Below are 19,891 nucleotides of genomic sequence, written 5' to 3' on the forward strand. Positions count from 1 at the left end.
ATATTGATATGTTTATATTTAACTTTGTAACTTTGTTACAACTTATACCAGAAGGAAAAATGGTGCTAACTTTATATATATATATATATATATATATATATATATATATATATATATATGCAAATCAGTGTTGGGAGTAATTTGTAAAGTAGCACATCACAGTAATGTGAATCCTTTGTTGTAACAAGTTTGAATTCCTGTAATGACATCACACTTACTGACTGACATTATCGTTAGTCATGTAACAGCTAACTGCATGACGCAAGTATAAGCATGGAAGCTTAATAATTCTAGCAGACAACCCGTCCGATGGACTAAGCATGCTAATATGAAACTGGTGGATAAAGATCCCCAAGACGAAGAGCTGAGATTCCCAATTTTACTTAAACAGGCCAGACTTGACAAAGATTTTATGTTGGTTGTTTCTGGACCTTTACTACTGGCTAATTTCTATGCTTTCATTTACATTTACATTTACAGTATTTAGCAGACGCTCTGATCCAGAGCGACTTACAAGAAGTGCTTTGTCAATCTAGAGAAAGTATCTTTGCTAGTTACCAATAGCTTAGAGAAAAAGACGGTCCTGAGCTCAGATACTGCTAGAAACACAGTCACTGCAGACACCGAGAGAAAAAGAACCAGAGTTGAACGCAGAACTCTGAGCCATTCAATGCAATACAATAACAATAAGATACAATACAATAAACTACAATACAGTAAACTACACTACACAGTGCAATACAATAAAATATAAGTGCAGCATATAACTCAGTTCTGTGTGAAGAGACGGTCTTCAGTCTGCGTTTGAAGACAGTGAGAGACTCTGCTGTTCGGACAGCCAGTGGGAGTTCATTCCTCCACCTGGGCTCCAGTACAGAGAACATTCTCCACGCTTGTCTTCCACGCGCCTTGAAGGATGGCGAGTCAAGCCGAGCTGTACTCGAAGCTCGAAGGGCTCGTGGTTCAGTTCGAACTTTCAAACACGATTCATAATTTTAATCAGCGATTTTAATAACTGGCTGTGTCTTGTTCACAGTAGTCACAGGCCTGTGAAATTATGTTTACTGTGATTGGCTATTTCTTTCTAAATAAAGCACTCAAAGTACACTCTCAGAAATAAAGGTTCCAGACTGTCGCTGGGGCAGTACCTCTCTTATGGCTTGGGGGTACCCTCAAGTGTACATCTCAGTACCTTTAGTCAGGGAAGGTAATTGTACCATAATCCATGGAAATCATATTTTACATGTTGTATCGACTCCATAGATTCTGTCTTGTCTCCAGGCTTTTTATTTTACTGCTGTGGTTTAAAACATTAGGCTACAAAATGATGCAAATGCAGACTTTTCACCTGGAAACAACTTATATAGGATGCACAGTTGGACCTTAAAACCACTGTTGTACTTTTCAGGGTACATTTACATTGTTCATACCTTGATTAACAAAAAAAAAGTCTTTATTTTATAAAAAGCATCTTTATTTATAACAGTGTAGGTCTTAGAGGTCTTAGAGAATAGTATAAAAGTAAATAATAATTAACAAGCTTACTTCTTGTAAACCTATCACAGTTTAAGGGGTGTAATTAGTCATTTGTAATTTTAACTTTATATTATTTAGGGCCATTTCTGTTGGTCCATTCATTTGCTTTAGTTATTCCGGACTATTTCTATAGGTCTGTTCATCATTAAATGCTCATGATAGAGGAGGACATGTTTTCAAATACTGAAAGAAAAGTCAGGTTTTTGTGACAGTGACACACGGTCAGTATGACAGATAGCAGTACGCTACAGGAAAAGACGGGGGTGATGTGTCCTCTATCATTTTGCTGCATCTTAAAAGCACACAGGTATAACTTTTTATGACGTTGCTGTGAAAGGTACAAAATGAGTGTGAATCACAAAAAACAATGACCTGATTAGTTGATTAATCAAGTAACAGTGAATCGATTAATTGATTACTGAAAACAGCCCTAGACACAGGTAGTAAAGCCAAATAGATGCAAGCGGTGTGTTAATGAAATGTAAAACAGCATTTCTGTCCAGTTATTTGGCTTCGGTTGTGATCTGGCACAGCCCCCATAATGCTAACAGCACGTGCTGAGATGTTGGTGGGGTCATGTGACCCTGATGTCATGGCGTAATTGCAGGGGGGACGGACAGCCGGAGAGAAAGACAGGTCCACAAACGCTAATGAGAGACTGCAGCGGCTAATTATACACAGGGAGATGGTGAGGGAGAGATAGAAAGAGAGGGAGAGAGAGAGAGAGAGAGAGAGAGAGAGAGAGAGAGAGAGAGTGCAAGAGATATGGGGGTAGAGGGGGGGGTGAGATGCTCTTTTGTCCCACTGCAGCATCCTCCCAGAATAGAGATGTGGAAAGCTTTTATTCTCTCTCTCTTTCTCTTTCTCTCTCTCTCTCTCTCTCTCTCTCTCTCTCTCTCTGTCACACACACACACACACACACACACACACACACACACTGATCCGCTCAGCGAGCTCAACCGAAAGCTGGCAGCATGAACCCGGGCTGTGTGTGTGGTAATCTGTGTAGGTGTGCACATGCAAGCGAGCCTCTGTGTGTGTGTGTGTGTGTGTGTGTGTGTGTGTGTGTGTGTGCAGGGTTGTGTATTTGGAGCAGTGCTCCCTCTCTCTCTCTCTCTCTCTCTCTCTCTCTCTCTCTCTCTCTCTCTCTCTCTCTTCCTCTCTCTCCATCTCTCTCTCTCTGGCAGGGGGGAGGCCCTGGAGCCAGTTAAAAATGGTGTTAATTTCTCCTCCTATGGGAGAAAAGAACTGTCTCTCCATGGCAACAGAGAGAGGGTGCCGAAGGGAGGAAAAGCAGAGCAGTGCCATCAGCGACCCTCTCTCTCTCTCTCTCTCTCTCTCTCTCTCTCTCCTTCTCTCTCTCTCTCTCTCTCTCTCCTTCTCTCTCTCTCTCTCTCTCTCCTTCTCTCTCTGTCTCTCTCTCACACACACACTCAGACAGAGACAACACGGCCAGAAAGTAACACACAAGCTAAGTCCCAAGGCATACCCATTGATAAATATGGAGAAAACACACATATTTATCTGGGCTCATGGGCAAATGAACCACAAACACATACATAACTGCATAATAACAGGCACCCATTCCTACACTATAAATTGGCCACATACAACATCAGACACGCACCTTGGATAGCACATTCTCTCGTTCTCCCACCCACATCAATGCTCCCTGATACTTCCATAGACTCCCATTTACACTCACACACTGAATGAATACTTGCTAGCTGCTACTAGAGCATTCAAAATCTCTCACCGAAGAAGTGAGGAGAGAAGAAAAGCAGACAGAAAGAAAGAGAAGGGGAAATCAAAGAAGAAGAGGAGAAGAGCAAAAAGGGAGAGAATAGAAATGGAGAGCAAAGGGAGGGAAGAAGAGCAAAGCAGGAGATGAGAGGGGAGAAGAAAAGGAGAAGAGAGGACATGAGAAGATGAGAGAAATGTGAGAAAAGGAGAGCTTAGCCAAAAAGAGGTGAGAAGAGATGGGGTCAGGACAGGAGAAATGATGAGAGGAGAGCAGAAAAGAGGAGAGGTGAAGAAAGAAAAAGAAACTGGAGAAAATGAGAGGAGAGCTGAGGAGAGATCACCCATCAGATCACTCTAAAACCCTAAAAGCCTTGCCGACTAAGAGGCCTCTCACTTACAAAAGACAAGATTTGAAGTGGGTCAATCAAGCGACGCGTGTGCTTGTGTGAGAGTGGAACAATCAGAATCGGTTTGTTTTAGTCCCATAAAATCCAAGCGCAGTCCTAAAAGAGAAAAAAAGTCAATTGAACTTTTAGCTGTCCAGGTACTGCCTTCATTTTCCTATGCCACGCTATGTAATTACATAGGCTATTTGTTGTGCAACAAATTTCGTTTACATTATTGACAGGTTGAAGCCTGCATGTCTGGCTTTTATCCTTTTGTTGCAATGTCATGTAAGCTTTTGTTATCACTGTCAATAACTTAAATTTAAACAAATAGCTTTCATGAACATTTCCACCATCTCATGCACTTCTGTAATGTTGAGTTTTGTTCAAAATCATGAGTCTGTCATGCTACAAAACTGTACCACACAACTATGACTGGGTCACAGTTTTAAAGAAGCATTCATAGTCAGCCTGCTAAATAAAGCAGTGTTTGTTAAATAGATGGTTTATTATGCAGCTAGATTCTTGGCTAACTATTGAATCAAGCAAGAGAACTGTAAAACATCTCGTTTCAACTTAAAATTTTGAGTGAAGTTAAAATTTAATTTTGTTGAATTCATTGAATTTTGAATAGCAAGTTAACAGATAAGTGATCTGTGTTTTATGTCATATTAACTTATTATTTAAAGTTTAGAAAGTCAGAATTTTAAGACAGCTTGAATTATTTCAAGTTATTTTTTTACAGTGCAACCCCACAATCTAGGTAAGCGCATTCTGGCTAGTTTTCATGATCAAGTTTGATGTTAAAGAGAATTAGATTAACTTCTCATTTGTTCAATTACAATGTATTTCGCTGTTGTCGGATCAAAACATGGCAACTTTACAGGAGAAGGAAAAAACACACACTTTACATTACTGTAAGTCCAGTGGAACCAGACTTACGTCCAAGTCATTTTGAGTAATTTGTTTTGGTCCATTCATAATTCAAATTTACACACAATGTAAAAGAAAACATGTCAATCAAATGATGTAAAAAACAGGAAAATGGAGAGAAAGCAGCGATTTGCGAAGTAAAGACTTACAGATATAGAGGACTGATAAAAGGCTCTGACGTTGGGAGCAATTCTAAGAAATATTTCAAGTGTTTGTTCTTAAGTCTTTCAAAGTTAATCTGATGGTTTCATGTTTGGTTGCTAAAAGCACTGTCTAACCCGTATACAGCCCTCGAGTTGCAAATGCGCCATGCAAAACTGTTAGCATTAATGCAAATGATTGGTAAATGAAAGGACGCTGGGTAAACCAGAGATGGTTGATCTTATGTTCAATTCAAGCTCTGTGAGCATACTTGCTAATTACACCCCCAATTCCAGTGAAGTTGGGACGTTGTGTAAAACATAAATAAAATCAAAATACGATGATTTGCAAATTCTTTTCAACCGATATTCAATTGAATTCACTACAAAGACGAGATATTTAATGTTCAAACGGATAAACTTTGTTTTTTGCAAATATTCACTCATTTTGAATTTGATGCCTGCAACACGTTCCAGAGAAGTTGGGACAGGGGCATGTTTCCCACTGTGTTACATCACCTTTCCTTTAACACTCAATAAGTGTTTGGGAGCTGAGGACACTGATTGTTGAAGCTTTGTAGGTGGAATTCTTTCCCATTCCTGCTTGATGTCCAGCTTCAGCTGCTCAGCAGTCCGGGGGGCTCCGCTGTCGTATTTTGAGCTTCATAACGCGCCACACATTTTCAATGGGAGACGGTCTGGACTGCAGGCAGGTCAGTCTAGTACCCGCACTCTTTCACTACGAAGCCACGCTGTTGTAACACGTGCAGAATGTGGCTCGGCATCGTCTTGCTGAAATAAGCAGGACGTCCCTGAAAAAGACGCTGCTTGGATGGCAGCAGATGTTGCTCCAACACCTGTATGTACCTTTCAGCATTAATGGGGCCTTCACAGATGTGCAGGTTACCCCTGCCATGGGCACTAACAGCCCCCCACACCATCAGAGATGCGTCCATGATTTCCAGAAACAGTGTGAAATGTGGACGCATCAGACCACAGGACACTTTTCCACTCTGCGTCAGTCCATCTCAGATGAGCTCGGCCCAGAGAAGCCGGCGGCGTTTCTGGGTGGTGTTGATATGTGGCTTCGCTTTGCATGGCAGAGTTTTAACTTGCACTTGTAGATGGAGCGACGAACTGAGTTCACTGACAGTGGTTTTCCGAAGTGTTCCTGAGCCCATGTGGGAATATCCGTTACAGAATGATGTGGGTTTTTAATGCAGTGCTGCCTGAGGGGTCGAAGGTCATGGGCATTCAGTGCTGGTTTTCTGCCTTGCCGCTTACCTGCAGAGATTTCTCCAGATTCTCTGAATCTTTTGTTGATATTATGGACTGTAGATGATGAAATCCCTAAATTCCAACGTTGAGAAACGTTGTTCTTAAACTGTTGGACTATTTGCTCACGCAGTTGTTCACTAAGTGGTGAACCTCGCCCGTCCTTGCTTGTGAACAACTGAGCCTTTCAGGGATGCTCCCTTTATACCCAATCATGACCCTCACCTGTTTCCAATGAACCTGTTCACCTGTGGAATGTTCCAAACAGGTGTTTTTTGAGCATTCCTCAACTTTCCCAGTCTTTTGTTGCCCCTGTCCCAACTTCTTTGGAACGTGTTGCAGGCATCAAATTCAAAATGAGTGAATATTTGCAAAAAACAAAAAAGTTTATCCGTTTGAACATTAAATATCTCGTCTTTGTAGTGGATTCAATTGAATATAGGTTGAAAAGGATTTGCAAATCATCGTATTTTGTTTTTATTTGTTTTACACAACGTCCCAACTTCACTGGAATTGGGGTTGTAATCACTTATCACAACCTGCTTTGCTTCTTTTTGTTGTCAGAGTTTTCTAACCTGTAGATGCTAATAATTGATAAAGCCAGAGAGGCCAGGTTGAGATGGTTTGGACATGTGTTGAGGAGGAATAGTGGATATACTGGTCAAAGTATGTTGGAGATGGAGCTGCTGTTTAGAAGGAGAAGAGGTAGACCTCAGAGAAGGTTTATGGATGTAGTGAAGGTGGACATGGAGATGGTTGGTGTGAAAGTAGAGGAGGCAGTGGATAGGGCAAGACGGAGGCAGATGATCCGCTGTGGCGACCCCTTAAGGGAGCAGCCGAAAGAAGAAGAAGATGCTAATAATTGATGCTAACAGCAGTTAACTAGTTCGGCTTTGTGTTTGTGTCTTACAGAGAGAGTTACAGAGACAGACAGACAGAGAAAGAGAAACGTAAGAGATCAGAGTCCTTTGGAAAAGCTGTAGCTGTCCGTGTGTGTTTTGCATTTGCAGGGCTGGAACCCAGAGCCCTGAGGCAGACGTCTCTCTCTCTTGCTCCAGTCTGCTATTGTGGTTAACCATCTGTTAAAAATGCTTGACAGAGTTTTATCCACCAGCGTATGAACAGCAATGGAGAGCGAAAAATGCTCAGTGAAAACTGTGTAAAATATCATTATCAGTATAGAAGTAAAAAATTGGCCCAGGGCACCAAATGAGTCAAGGCTGCCGCTGGCTATCAGTGATCACACAGATATTCAGCGTCAGACAGAGATGTTCTGGGCATACTTGAGCCTCCAGTCTGAGCACCTACTTGTTACTTCTCACTAAGGGGAAAATCAAATTTTGGTATTTGTGAAAGATCAATATATCTGATTATCATAAGAAATCTCATTATAAATTGAAAGGAAATGTGTATCGATGAACCCAGAAGGATAAGCAGTTTAGATGACGTGTGTGTGTGTGTGTGTGTGTGTGTGTGTGTGTGTGTGTGTGTGTGTGTGTATTGATGAGTCACACTAATGGACGCATCTAACAGCGTCTCTCCATTGTTGCTTCAAAGGCATTTCTAGGTATTCATTCTATTGTTCTGGCAGCATCGGACTGACACTGCAATTTTATTGAAAAAAACAAATTTGTTGACACGAATATGTGAGATATATAAACAAATACACGTGACATTCTCCTTAGGCTTGAGCTCCACAGTGCATTGGTGGCTCAGGCAGCATTCAGAAGCTAACTCTGGATGCAAATGATGGAGCACGAGAGATTTACGAATCACTCAGGAATTACCTATTTCGGTTTTGATTAATTTTATCTGACTCTGACAATCCAATGTTCATTATGTGAATACTTTTAAACACATAAAAGGTTTGGAGTGCAGTCAGCACCTACTAAAAGCACTGCTGTGTAACTGATTTAGTTTTTGCTCGAGAGGGTATCTTTTAGTTAACTACATATTATATATAATTTATATTTTATAGTAAAATTACTGAATCACTGAATTGCATTGCTATTTAGTGTATCGAATCATTCTCAATTCACCAAAAAATGCTTTTAAATCTAATCTAAAGCCAATGAATCATGAAAAAATTGCACATTTGCACAGGAAAATATATTTGATGTATTTCATAAGAGCTGGTCATTAAGGCCTACCAACTTCTACAGCTTCTAAAAAGTTACTACAGAAACATGCAGAGATTAGTGTGAATGAGTTTGTTTCTTTTAGCAGATATATAAACGATAATGAAGTGCAAAAGGAAAAAAATTAAGTATACTTTAATAAGGCACCTGTGGTCTATGTGCTATTGCCATGGGCCAGTGTTGTGAGGCATCACGCTCTTAACACAACACACACACACACACACACGGATGAGGATATTTCTGCTTCCGTTGGCATGGAAACTGAAAGCCATCATTTTCCTCACTTAAAATCTTTCAGCACCCCCCACCCCCCATTAAAAAAAAAGATTCTATTTTAATGTATCAACTGGCCTGCTTTTTGTCGGTTGTTCAGGAGAAGTGAGTGAGTGGGATGAAAGGTAGACAGGGGGAATGTGAATGAGCGAACGGTTGAGTCAGTGTTAAGCATGAGAGTGGTGCAAACCAGATTGCTCGTCTGTTACTGTCTCATACGGAAAAATGCAGGGGATGACCGGACAATCGGCTCCAGTAAAGATAGTCATTGTTTGCATGTGTAATCATAAAAGCTGTGTCACAATATAAAATGTGATTTGTGTGGATGGCAGTAGCGCTTGCGTATGATCGTCTGCTTTGTGTGGTGGGCAGTGTACATACAACAAGTCCCAAACAACAAAGAACTGTAGTAGTACAATAGGAAACTGTGGGGTTTCTATAGCACTAATGTAGTAATATATAAAACCTGAAGAGTTACATTCCAACATGCTGCATATCCATTTATAACAATTTTGGATATAGTGGTTCAATTCACACCAGGCAATAATATGCATCCTGGGCGATATGATCATAAGTGGACAGCGCTAAGTGTCAACGCGGTGCAAAGTGTCTCAGAGATGCAATGTGATCCGATATCTCATACCACTGGAAATGGTTAGGCTTACTTATGCCCACATTTGTAGTGTTTACTGGAAATGAATTTGAGACACAGGTGTAAACAGCTGTACATCTCACAGTTCACTTATAATCAGATCACTTGAGATAGGTGTTGATACCAAGGGGGACACCAATCAGGGGGATTTTTTTTTTATTTGGAAGGGTAGAATGATAGACGTCATAAAAAGTAAAAATACATAACTTATTGATAACATTTTCCATTAAACTGCATTAGTACAGGCTAAAACAGAGGGTAACATCCTAAGAGAAACCTTTATATGCACTGAGCTGTTGATACCTTTTATTTGTATCAACATTATGTGATCATTATCTATCTACACTACAAAGTGCCCATGTTTCCTGTTAACAATATTGTTTGTTTTTGTGTTTTAATTTTGACCTATAAAGCATTATGTTAACTTGCAGTACAGTTTACCCAGTTTTATGTATGAAATATTAAACTTTTACACAGAACTGGTATCGTAGCCTCTCGATTTTGATCCCCTCAACATTAAAATAAAATCTATTTATACCAAGTGTGTACAGACCCTAAATCTACCTGGATTAGCATTATGGAACCATTTTACATTTATTTCTGTAGGGTTACAAAAGCAGTACTATTTTAGCACAGCAGTCCAGTGAAGCCGTAATGTTCTGCTCTTCTGGACTACAAATATGTCGACAAATGTTGGTTTGAAAAATATCTGAACATCTGTCTGATGCTGTTCATTTGTTTAGGCAAATATCTGCTGATACCAATATCACTATGTATCCCAAAGTATAACTTGTAATAATAACAAAGTCGGTGGTTTTCAAACTGTTCCTCACCTCCTGGAGGGAGTAATATATAATTCTCATGCAGTGCCTTATAGTATATGTCCCAATTGAAGAATCCTTTAGGAATCATACAGACATTCCCCTAGTTCTTTTCCATAAGTAAAGGGAATGGATTCCATAAGGAAAGGATATTGTGGAATTATATGTGATCTGTGATTCTGGGCTCAGGACTGTGTATTTGTGTGTGTGTGTGTGTGTGTGTGTGTGTGTGTGTGTGTGTGTGTGTGTGTGTGCATGCGCATGCACACGCCTGTGCACGCTCTTCCTCTCAGTGTTCTAATCAGGGCATAATGAGAGATAAACGAGGTTGCACCCCCACGCTGGAGACTGAGAGAGCCTTCCTGATAGTCTGGAGAGAGAGAGAGAGAAATAAAGAAAGAGAGAGAGAGAGAGAGAGAGAGAGAGAGAGAGAGACAATAAAATACTGCTGAAACGAGGGGACTGCAGGGACGAGCGCAAGGAGTGCTAAATGATAAACGGAAGCGCATTCAGAGCTGAAAAAGAATGTGATGTCCCACAAGTGGATCCAGCAGCACTTGTAACAGTCTATATGAAGCTATTGACACAACAAGAAATGCATATTTAATGATTTCATGAATGATCTGAGCCTCATCTTCTCTACTTCTCTACTCTACTGCTTGGGCCAAACTAGCCAAAGACTTCTCAGCTATTATCTCCAGCTACTCCTCTCCTCTCCTCCTTCTCTGCCTGCTCCCTATCTCTCTGTCTCTCTGTTTACCTAGCAAAATGCTAATCCGCATGCACATCAACGATTCTCTATGCACAAGTTTGGTTTCAAGGTGGCTGCGACTGTTTTACAACAAAACAATACTTTGACCATTATTACTGATAAAAGTACTAGAGAGCAGTTCACTATTTATAACAGTTCACAACAAACAGATGTAAAATAACATCAACAGATTCAAGTAGAATGTGCTTTGTGTCATCTGCTTATATTCCCATAGCATCACCATCTATGAATTTTCACAGCAAATGGAGAGATTCATAATGAACACTCAGAGTTGGGGTATATGAGCTGTTATATTCACATATTGGAATATAGCGTCATGTACATGCTGCAATATAATACAATTTGGAAGCATGTAAGCACCTTTCAGTGAAAGCTAGCCAAGCTGAAGCACAACCTCCACCCGGCGAGGTTAGTTTCCACGCTGTGCTACAATTAATCCTCCTAGGTGAAACACTGAGAAATGTCTATATCACCATATAAATTCAAAACAGTTTATGTTTTGTGTGTTTTTTTGCACACATTTAACAAAAAAAATATACTATAATACTACAGATATTATATAAATGAATTGCTGCTTTTCTTTATGGTCAAAAAGTATATTTTCCATGTTTAACACAGTCTCTTAAATCTTTAAGGCTGACACAAACATTTTCTGCTGTTTTAACTTTTGTTTTATCTCTTTTTTTTATCTTTTCTATTAATAATGACTTTTCTTAATATTGTAATATGTAAAGAATGCCCAAAATTCTGAGATTTTTGTTGTGTTTGTCACACATCAGTCACATTTTATCATTACTCTCATTAAACAAATCAATAATGAGCGCTTACTGGTATGAATGGGCTTGCATGCTCATTTGGAAACAACAATGCTTTAAACAAGAAAGGAAGCCTTGTGCATGTTTTATATAGTGATAGGAAAGACGGTAGCACACAGAAACTCCAGCTGTACAGGTGGCAACGGATAAAATGATTTTATTGTTGCCAAAGGGGACACGCAAGCAGTGTCAAACCTCAGATTCAAATGACCAGCTTTCTTTTATACTGGGCCTAATACCACACACTTATGGTTAACACAATGCTTATCAATGGCCATAAGCTTTCTTTACCTTTTAGTTGAATTAGCCTGATAGCTCCAGGGCAAAGCTGAAGAAGAAAACGTCGGGCACTTAACGTCCTGGCTGAACTACATTTGGGAAAACTGTGGAAATTAGATTTTTCATTATCACTTCAATAGTGTTCATTGCATTTTCTGAGAATAGCCTGTCTTTCTTTTTTTCTTTTCTCTCTCTCACTTCCTCTCCAACCCTCTGCGCCCCTTTAACTTAAAACCACACAGATGCCCTCTCGCCACCCCCTGCCCCCCTCCTCCCCCGCCCTGCCCATCCTCCCCCGCCCTACCCTCCTTTGGTCCCCCTGTGCTCTGCCACCATACCCACCCCCTCTCTCTCGTAGTGAAACTTGGCACACCCAGGGAGCAGCTGCATCAGAGGGGGCCTCCTCCATCCTCCCCACTGTGCGTGCCACGCTGCACTGGAGCTTTAGCCTAAACCACAGCAGCCCCGCAAGCCCTCTCCCCCGGAGCAGGGGGGATGGGGAGGAGTTAAAGGAAGTGGAAGTCTTAGGGGGGTGATGGGGTGTTGGTGGTGGCAGTTGAGAGGAGGGAGCCTGGCCAGGAGTTGCTGAATAAGACAGTTTTGTGTTTTTGTGTTTTGTGGAGATGTGAAGATAAAGAGAGGGAGAAGCACCTTTAAAGCTGTTTGTTCTTGACGCTCATTGCCAAAAAAAATCAGCAACTTTTTTGGAAACTTTCTAGGAGAAGGTATATTCTTAACTTTTAATACATGTTAATGTAACAAGATATTATTCCAAGTAATCCTACGTCTCTTGGTCCAAAAATGTAATCAGTTCTAGTTGTAAACATGCCTGCCCGCCTCCTACAGTGATGCCACAATAGTCTAGAGAGAATTTTCTGGTTTAGGGACTAGTAAAGGACCCTTCAGATGACGTATCTTGAGGATAGAAGGAACTAAAGGACTTTTAAAAATTACAGACGCTTATTTTACCAATGGGAAGCTGAATATTGAGTCTGTGTTTATTATGCTTTACAAGATTGGACCTTCATCAAAGGTTTGTATGAAGCATTTCCGTAATGCTTGCTGGGAATTGTAGTGATAGAACTTTAACGGATCAAAAAAACTAAAAGTATCTAAAACTGTAAATACTGTCAAATTGATGAGTCTGTGGGATACAGTGCTGTGCCACAGAACATTACACAACATTACACAACATGACATAACATATTAAACGATAGTTTTAAGTCTCTAAGGATCAGTTTCCAACACAGGAATTGAGCCTAGTCTGGACTAAACTACGATGCCAATAGTGATTTATCTTTGAAAATCACGTGATTTGGGTTTAGAAAACCAATATGAGAAGTTCTATCAATTCTCTCAGTGATACTTTGGCAGCAATATTGTAATTGTATGTGGCCAGGCTAATACAGATTAACCTCTTCCATGGCCAGGGCCAAGTTTTATCACACACTTCTATAACCTAAGAATAGCTCAACCAGTTTACACTAAGGTCCCTGTAGTTACTGAGTAATAAGCCTTAGTGTGTAATAAGCCTGGGATTTTAGGGGGTTAATGAATTCAACTGAACCGACAGATCGAAAGAGAGAGTGAGAGATCTAAAATGTTATCTGACACTCCGCCTAACCCTAGTGAGTGTATGGGTCGCTCTCTGAATGGCTGACAGCAGAAACAGGAAACGCGCGCACACACACCCGCACGCTCACTCACATCTGCGCTGATAGAGAAACGCGAGTAAAAGCTCAAATACAAATGCAGAATGAATTCAAATCGATCAAAAGTAAATACATGGGCCTACGTTACGCAGAGAAACACTGTTTAAAGCACAGAATTGGCCTGGCGAGCACTGAGCCAACACTTCATAACAAGAACCTTTCTTGTCTCTTAGTACTGTAACTTCATCTAGTTCCCTGTAGCTTTCCAATTATTCACTTCTGTTTGCTATTCTCTCTTTGTTTGTAGTTTAATGTGCTCACGCAGAGCTGGTCGGAGGGGGGATTTCCTACAGCTTCAGTTATTAATGAGATAATAAAAATGATGTGAACAAAGTCTCTCTCGCCGTGGACAGCTTTACTTCCTCTAGAAGTGCCTAGGTTCAGCCACTGTCTGTCACGCTGACTGGTGGGAAAGACGTAGGCCCCTGCATGAGGCCGTAATAGAGGAAGTTACCTCTGGGTTGCTGCCAGTGCACGGCTGTGGGCTTTTTTGAGGAACATTTCAGTTAGACTAACCCTTCACTGCCGTGTTATAAGATAAAAGAGGAAGTAGTGAACCACCAGCGTTTGGATTCATGCTTTAGTTGGGACATTGCTGTAGGAGGAGTGTTTAGTTTGAAGTCACATACATTATAAATATTCATGCAGCATCATACTCTTTAAAAAAAAAGACGTTCTTTGGAGCAATGCCATGGAAGAACCATGGTGGTTGGTGTAGTGTAGTGGGTAACACCTCTGCCTTCTACACTGTAGACTGGGGTTCAATCCCCCACCTGGGCAGCACCCTACACTATACCAATAAGGGTCCTTGGGCAAGACTCCTAACACCACCTTCGCCTGCCCGTGTAAAGCAATCAAATTGTAAGTCGCTCTGGATAAGAGCGTCAGCAAAATGCCGTAAATGTAAAAGAACCGCCTTTGTTTTCATAAAGAACCTTTCAATTGATGGTCACATTTGATATATTTTCATGTCATATTATATACTTTTAAAAATAAAAGAGCCAAAAAGGATTCTTTGGAGTGATGCCACAGATGAGCCACTTCTGCATTATTTTCAACGGATGGCTCTTTAAAGGAACACCCCAGGGTTTTTCCCACCCTATGCTGCTTCGTCTGTAGTGATTAGTTTGACCCAGTAAATACTTAGGAAAGCAATGTAATGCGATTTCCTTTTTAAGGAAGAAAACTCCTATCATGGAATATCATTTCCTCTCTTTCTGAAATGAAAGAGTTTGAGGTGGATAAGGAGATATTGTTAAAGCTTCAAAACATTCGTTTTGCTCCCCTGTCTACCCAATCCACATCTGGGAATTAAGCTACAAAATCAGAGTAGAAGTTATAAAGAGTGTTTTAACCCAGGCTGCTTTTTGGATAAGGCACAATGCAGGACAGCATTGCATCTTCATCAGCCAGAAGAGAGCTCTTTTACATACGCCAGTCTTAAAGGCAAAGACAAAAACAGCCTTTCTAATTCTAAAGGCTAAATGGGTGGAAATGGTCATGTAAAAACGAATTATGGGGGATCTTGGCACGTAAAACTGCACAAACATGCACCACAGTAAAAAGATGAAATATAACAGTAATATAGGATATTATATCTCATGGGAATGAGATCCTAATGCATGGCCACAACTTAGCAAGGCGTGGGAATGAGATGATTAAGTCGTGGCCAAGGCGAGGGAACGAGATCACGGCTTACTAAGTCGTGCCATGCATCAGGACCTTGTTCCCACGTTTTACTAAGTTGTGGCCACGACTTAATTATCTCGTTCCCATGGCTTACTAAGTCGTGGCCACACATTATTTTTATTTATACAGGGCGTCACCAGCAGGGCTCTGTAGGGATATGGGGCTAAAGGTTTCTTTGGAAATCCAAAGGTAGTTCTTTTGTTGATGGGGCATTTAGCCTCTTAGTGCCCTTTGGATTAGTATTAGTTTTGTTCCATTTACTAGTTTTCTTGCCTGCTTCCCATTTGACAAACTCACTCGTCTGTGTGATTGACAGCGGCTTTTCATGGTTGAGATGTAGCTTATGCATCATCCACTGACAGGACGGTGTATTAGAGCGCGGCACGCAGCGGCTCCGCGCAGGGACGGAATGATTGATGAAGTGTTAAACAAATTGGGGCATTAAAGAGGTCTCGGTGGTGCTACAATAATGCCGCTGAAAGACAGTAGTGTACACACAGAAATCGGATCAGCAGATTCTGAGCAGTGAGTAGACAGACTACTATGTGTGTACCGTATAGATTTATGTGGTGTGATGGGTGTTACAGCCTACAGGTAGACTCACCAGTTGCCGAGAGCAGGCCAGAAAAGTGCATAAACAGTGGATAGCACTCATTTGCAAAATACAGAGTGATGCACAAAACATATGGTGCTTCTAACAATCCTTCTCCCTTCATTTTCCCTTCTGATTCCCCACTGAAGGTGCTCAGGATCAGTGGTTTGTGGGTCGGGAATGATCTGTGGTTTAGCGGAACTGCTGTCACAATCGCTCAGTGTGGCCAAACGCTTCATCCGCCCTGCAGCTCGAGTCCCCACATCTGTGCTCAGGGTTAACAGCTATAGGAGATGTTACTATGTTCAGAGTTACGCCTCATTTCTCTTTAATAGTCGCTTATAAATTAAAATCACGTCTGGAGCCGCCTCTCTCAGGAGCTGTCAGACGGTTGCATAGCAATTATCTGCTAACAAGGATTTATCTACGCTAATGTAGTTTTGCGTATTTTCCAAAAAGGGAAAGAGGAATGGCGACAGATTCAAGCACAAAAGAACATTTAGGCTTTTTTTCAAACGCGCTTTGAACAGTTTATGACAAAACTCGCTCGCTATTTAGCTTTCGCCCCTCTCAGTACAACCGTTTGTGCGTTTTCCCTCTCACTGGATAGTCATTCAACACTAGTTCTCTCTTTATTGTTCTTAATCTGTGTGTTTATTTCTCTGGCAGGGCGTGTCGGGGGAGTTGGTCCCACCTGCTCTGCAGGATGAGGTCTGTTAGCAGGTCCCCCTCAGGGCACTAGGCTGCACAAAATGGTGGCTGTTCGTCTCACTCTGGACCGCAGAAGCAGTTTGGCATTGTGCACTACAGCGGAGGAGTGGAGCAGTGGATCACTCTCACTGTCAGAGGAGAAAGAGGGCTAATTGTCTTTATTCGAAGTTGCAATATGTAATAATTGTATATTATTATATATTATTAGTTGTCCAAACTACACTGACCAGCCATAACATTAAGAACACCTCCTTGTTTCTCCACTCACTGTCCATTTTATCGGCTCCATTTACCACAAAGGTGCACTTTGTAGTTCTACAATTACAGATTGTAGTTCATCTGTTGCTCTTCATGCTTTAATAGCCCCTTTTTACCCTGTTCTTCAATGGCCAGGACCCCCACAGGCCCACCACAGAGCAGTTATTATTTGGGTGGTGGATCATTCTCAGCACTGCAGCGATGCTGTTGTGTTTTATTGTGTGTTGCGCCGGTACAAGTGGATCAGACACAGCAGCGCTGCTGGAGTCTTTAAACACCTCATTGTGACTGCTGGACTGAGAATAGTCCAGCAACCAAAAATATCCAGCCAACAGCGTCCTCTGGGCAAAGCTGATGAAAGACTAAAGGATGACCAACACAAACCGCAGCAACAGAGGAGCTATTGTCTCTGACTTTACATCTACAAGGTGGTAGGGATGTGTAATAGTGAGTGGATGCAGTGTTTAAAAACTCCAGCAGTACTGCTGTGTCTGATCCACTCGTACAAGCACAAAACGCACTAACGCGCCCTGAGAAGGGTCTCATTTTGCATGGCAGCAAAGTACATAAACATGAACATACATACAAGTCCCATAGCGGAGATGGGCATGCACCAAAAATCTTTTTAAGGTACGTGATTTTGAGCGATACTGTTGAAGGTTTTTAAAATTGCATTGATTTTTCTTCAATGTGCCCTTCATTTTAATCGTAGTGCTGATATTGATTCAGTGTATCAGGTCGGTGCATCACAGCTATTGTTATTATTGTTGTTAAGATTATCGACATTATTATGACATATGATTGTTGCTATTAATGTTGTTATTGTTAGGCATATTATTATTATTATTATTATCCAAATTATTACATGAGCAAAACTACTTCAGCCCGTGTTTTTGGGTCATGAGTGACAGGGAGCAAGAAAGCTATTTAAACTCATTTAAATTCACAAGAACCACTCCGTTCATCCCCCCATCACTATTCATCTGTTTCACTGAGGCTAACTTCTTTCTCAGTCCTGGGATGGGGTGAGAGTAGCCCCGCCCAGCCCCGCGCGCCCCCTTCACCAGAGCAGGTAGGTTACCAGGGCAACGAGGCCCCGCCGTCCGCTCCGCCCTCCGCGCGCAGGACAATGCAAGCGGCGACTCGCGCTTCGCAAATCCGAGCGCGCGGTCCGGTTCTGACCACGGACCCTCAGACTGGGCGTATAAACGCAACACTTCATGACCAACAGACCGCTGAGCGCGTGAAGGAGCTCAGAGAGGTCAGCGTATTAGTGGAGCAGCTTGTTGAATGACGGATGTGGGTGCGCTGCGTGACGTGCCCACCGGAGAAGGGGAGTGCACGCGACGCTCAAACGCTGTAGCCCTGTATATACAAATAACACATTCACGGTAATATCGCTGTTTATTTATTAACGTTGACGTTTACTTCTTATATTCACCTCCAGCGCGTGCACTCCTGCCCGTGTACACCCCCCCCACCCCCCCAAAAAAAAACATCTGTCAACGGGAACCCTCACAGGCACGCGCCCCCGACCACACACATGGGGGTACATATGCGACATCGGCTGCGCATGAGATGAAACGTTCAATGCCATTCAACATTATTTGCAACTGCGCGTGCCGTCCTGTTGGCAGGACGACGCGCGTGCCCCCTCGGGCGCTAGAGCGTTACTATACGCGGCCCGGGACTGGCACGAGGCACCGCGCGTTGCCATGGCAGCTCGGTCTCGGAGCGCGAGCGAGGCGAGGGACGTGGCGCCCCGTTCCTCAGACCTGCTTGACTGACAGACTGGCTGACTGAGAGTTTTCAGCACACGCACGCAGACACGCACGCAGACACGCACAGAGGAAAAGAGCGCACTTTTACCGTGGACTTGACAGGCACGTAGAGCACGGGCTTCCCCGGCGCCGTCCCTTTCTTGTTGTGCTCGCCCAACACGCTGCTGCCGCCGCCGCCGCCGCCGCTGCTGCTGCTGCTGCCGACCTGGAAGCCCTTGGACTTCACCCAGAACTTGAATTTGGCGTTGATGTGGCTGTTGTCCACGTACACGCCGCCGTCCGCCTCGTCGCTCTGCAGCAGCGTCTGCATGATCTTGTTGTATTTCCTGCGCGTGACCGTCTTCGTCTTGCCCGAGTCTCCGTACGTGCGGAGGCACCACTCCTGAAATTCGCTGAACATCTCCGCCTCCAGCACGACGGGACTTCGGCTCCGCTTGCTCGGGTCCGCGCACGCTTTCTTCGCTGCCATGAGCCGCCGCTGCCGCTGCCGCTGCTTTATTTCTTCTTCTTCTTCTTCTTTTTCTTCTTTCCTTGTTTTTGTTCTTTCCCTCCGCGCGAGCCGCGTCCCTGTCCTCTCAGAAACAATAACAACAATAAAAAGAAACGCAAACACAGCCCAACTCTGAACCCTCAGCCTGCCGCCGAGATGACAGCACACTCTCCCCCCTCCTCTCCCCGTCCCGCTAACAGGACGATTTCCCCGAGACCGCTCGCTCTCAGAGACCACCCTCCTCTCCGAGCAGGCTGAGAGAGAGAGAGAGAGAGAGAGAGAGAGAGAGAGAGAGTCCGCCTATGCGTGTGCGCGCGTGTGTGTGCGTTTGAGGGGAAGCCGCACACCTGTTAGCAGAGCCGCCTCGTCTCGCTCAGCTTACTGTCCCAGACCACCCCGGCTAATGTCCTTCTCACACAGACACACACACACACACACACACACACACACATGAGGGACTGAGAGGGGGCTCGGTCCCACCTGGATGAAAGCGCTGTCATCAGCGAGGAGGGGAAAAACCCCGAGCCTCCACCGCCAAACAACAAAGAGAAAACACAGAGCAGGGCACGAGAGAAGGGCGGGGGGCGACCACTCATTCACCCTAACGGGCTGCGCCGAGCCCCTTTACCGCACAGACCTCCTCCAAGAACCCCCCAGAAGGACAAACGCAATGTTTAAAGAAGTGCGCGGCTCGTTTTAGCCGTGGTGCTGCGGTGTTTAGCTGTTAGCCGCCGTTAGCTCTCAGTCTGTCCACCTGTTTGAATGAAGCGAAACAGGAGGCTGTAATCTTTCCAGACTAGAGTGCGAATGGTCACATCTCCGTCCAGGGGCTGGAGAAGGTTTTTACATCTGTGTATTTTGGGGAAGTGGAGGATCTGCTGCTTTATTGACCAA

General features: G+C 43.0%; 1 protein-coding gene across 2 annotated transcripts in view; it reads right to left on the reverse strand.

The window, feature by feature from the left end:
- The window catches only part of nol4la (nucleolar protein 4-like a), a 73,429-nt gene extending 54,172 nt beyond the window's left edge, over window positions 1-19,257 (reverse strand). Inside the window, exon 1 of one of the 2 annotated variants that reach the window (XM_017684562.2) lies at window positions 18,590-19,257. In XM_017684562.2, coding sequence (XP_017540051.1) covers window positions 18,590-18,976 — 387 coding nt within the window. In that variant the 5' untranslated portion in view covers window positions 18,977-19,257. The remainder of the gene's footprint in view (window positions 1-18,589) is intronic. The other variant, XM_017684563.2, reaches the window with a different exon arrangement.
- Between the last annotated feature and the right edge of the window lie 634 nt (window positions 19,258-19,891).

The sequence above is a fragment of the Pygocentrus nattereri genome, chromosome 28, assembly GCF_015220715.1.
Source record: "Pygocentrus nattereri isolate fPygNat1 chromosome 28, fPygNat1.pri, whole genome shotgun sequence".
Taxonomy (NCBI): domain Eukaryota; kingdom Metazoa; phylum Chordata; class Actinopteri; order Characiformes; family Serrasalmidae; genus Pygocentrus; species Pygocentrus nattereri.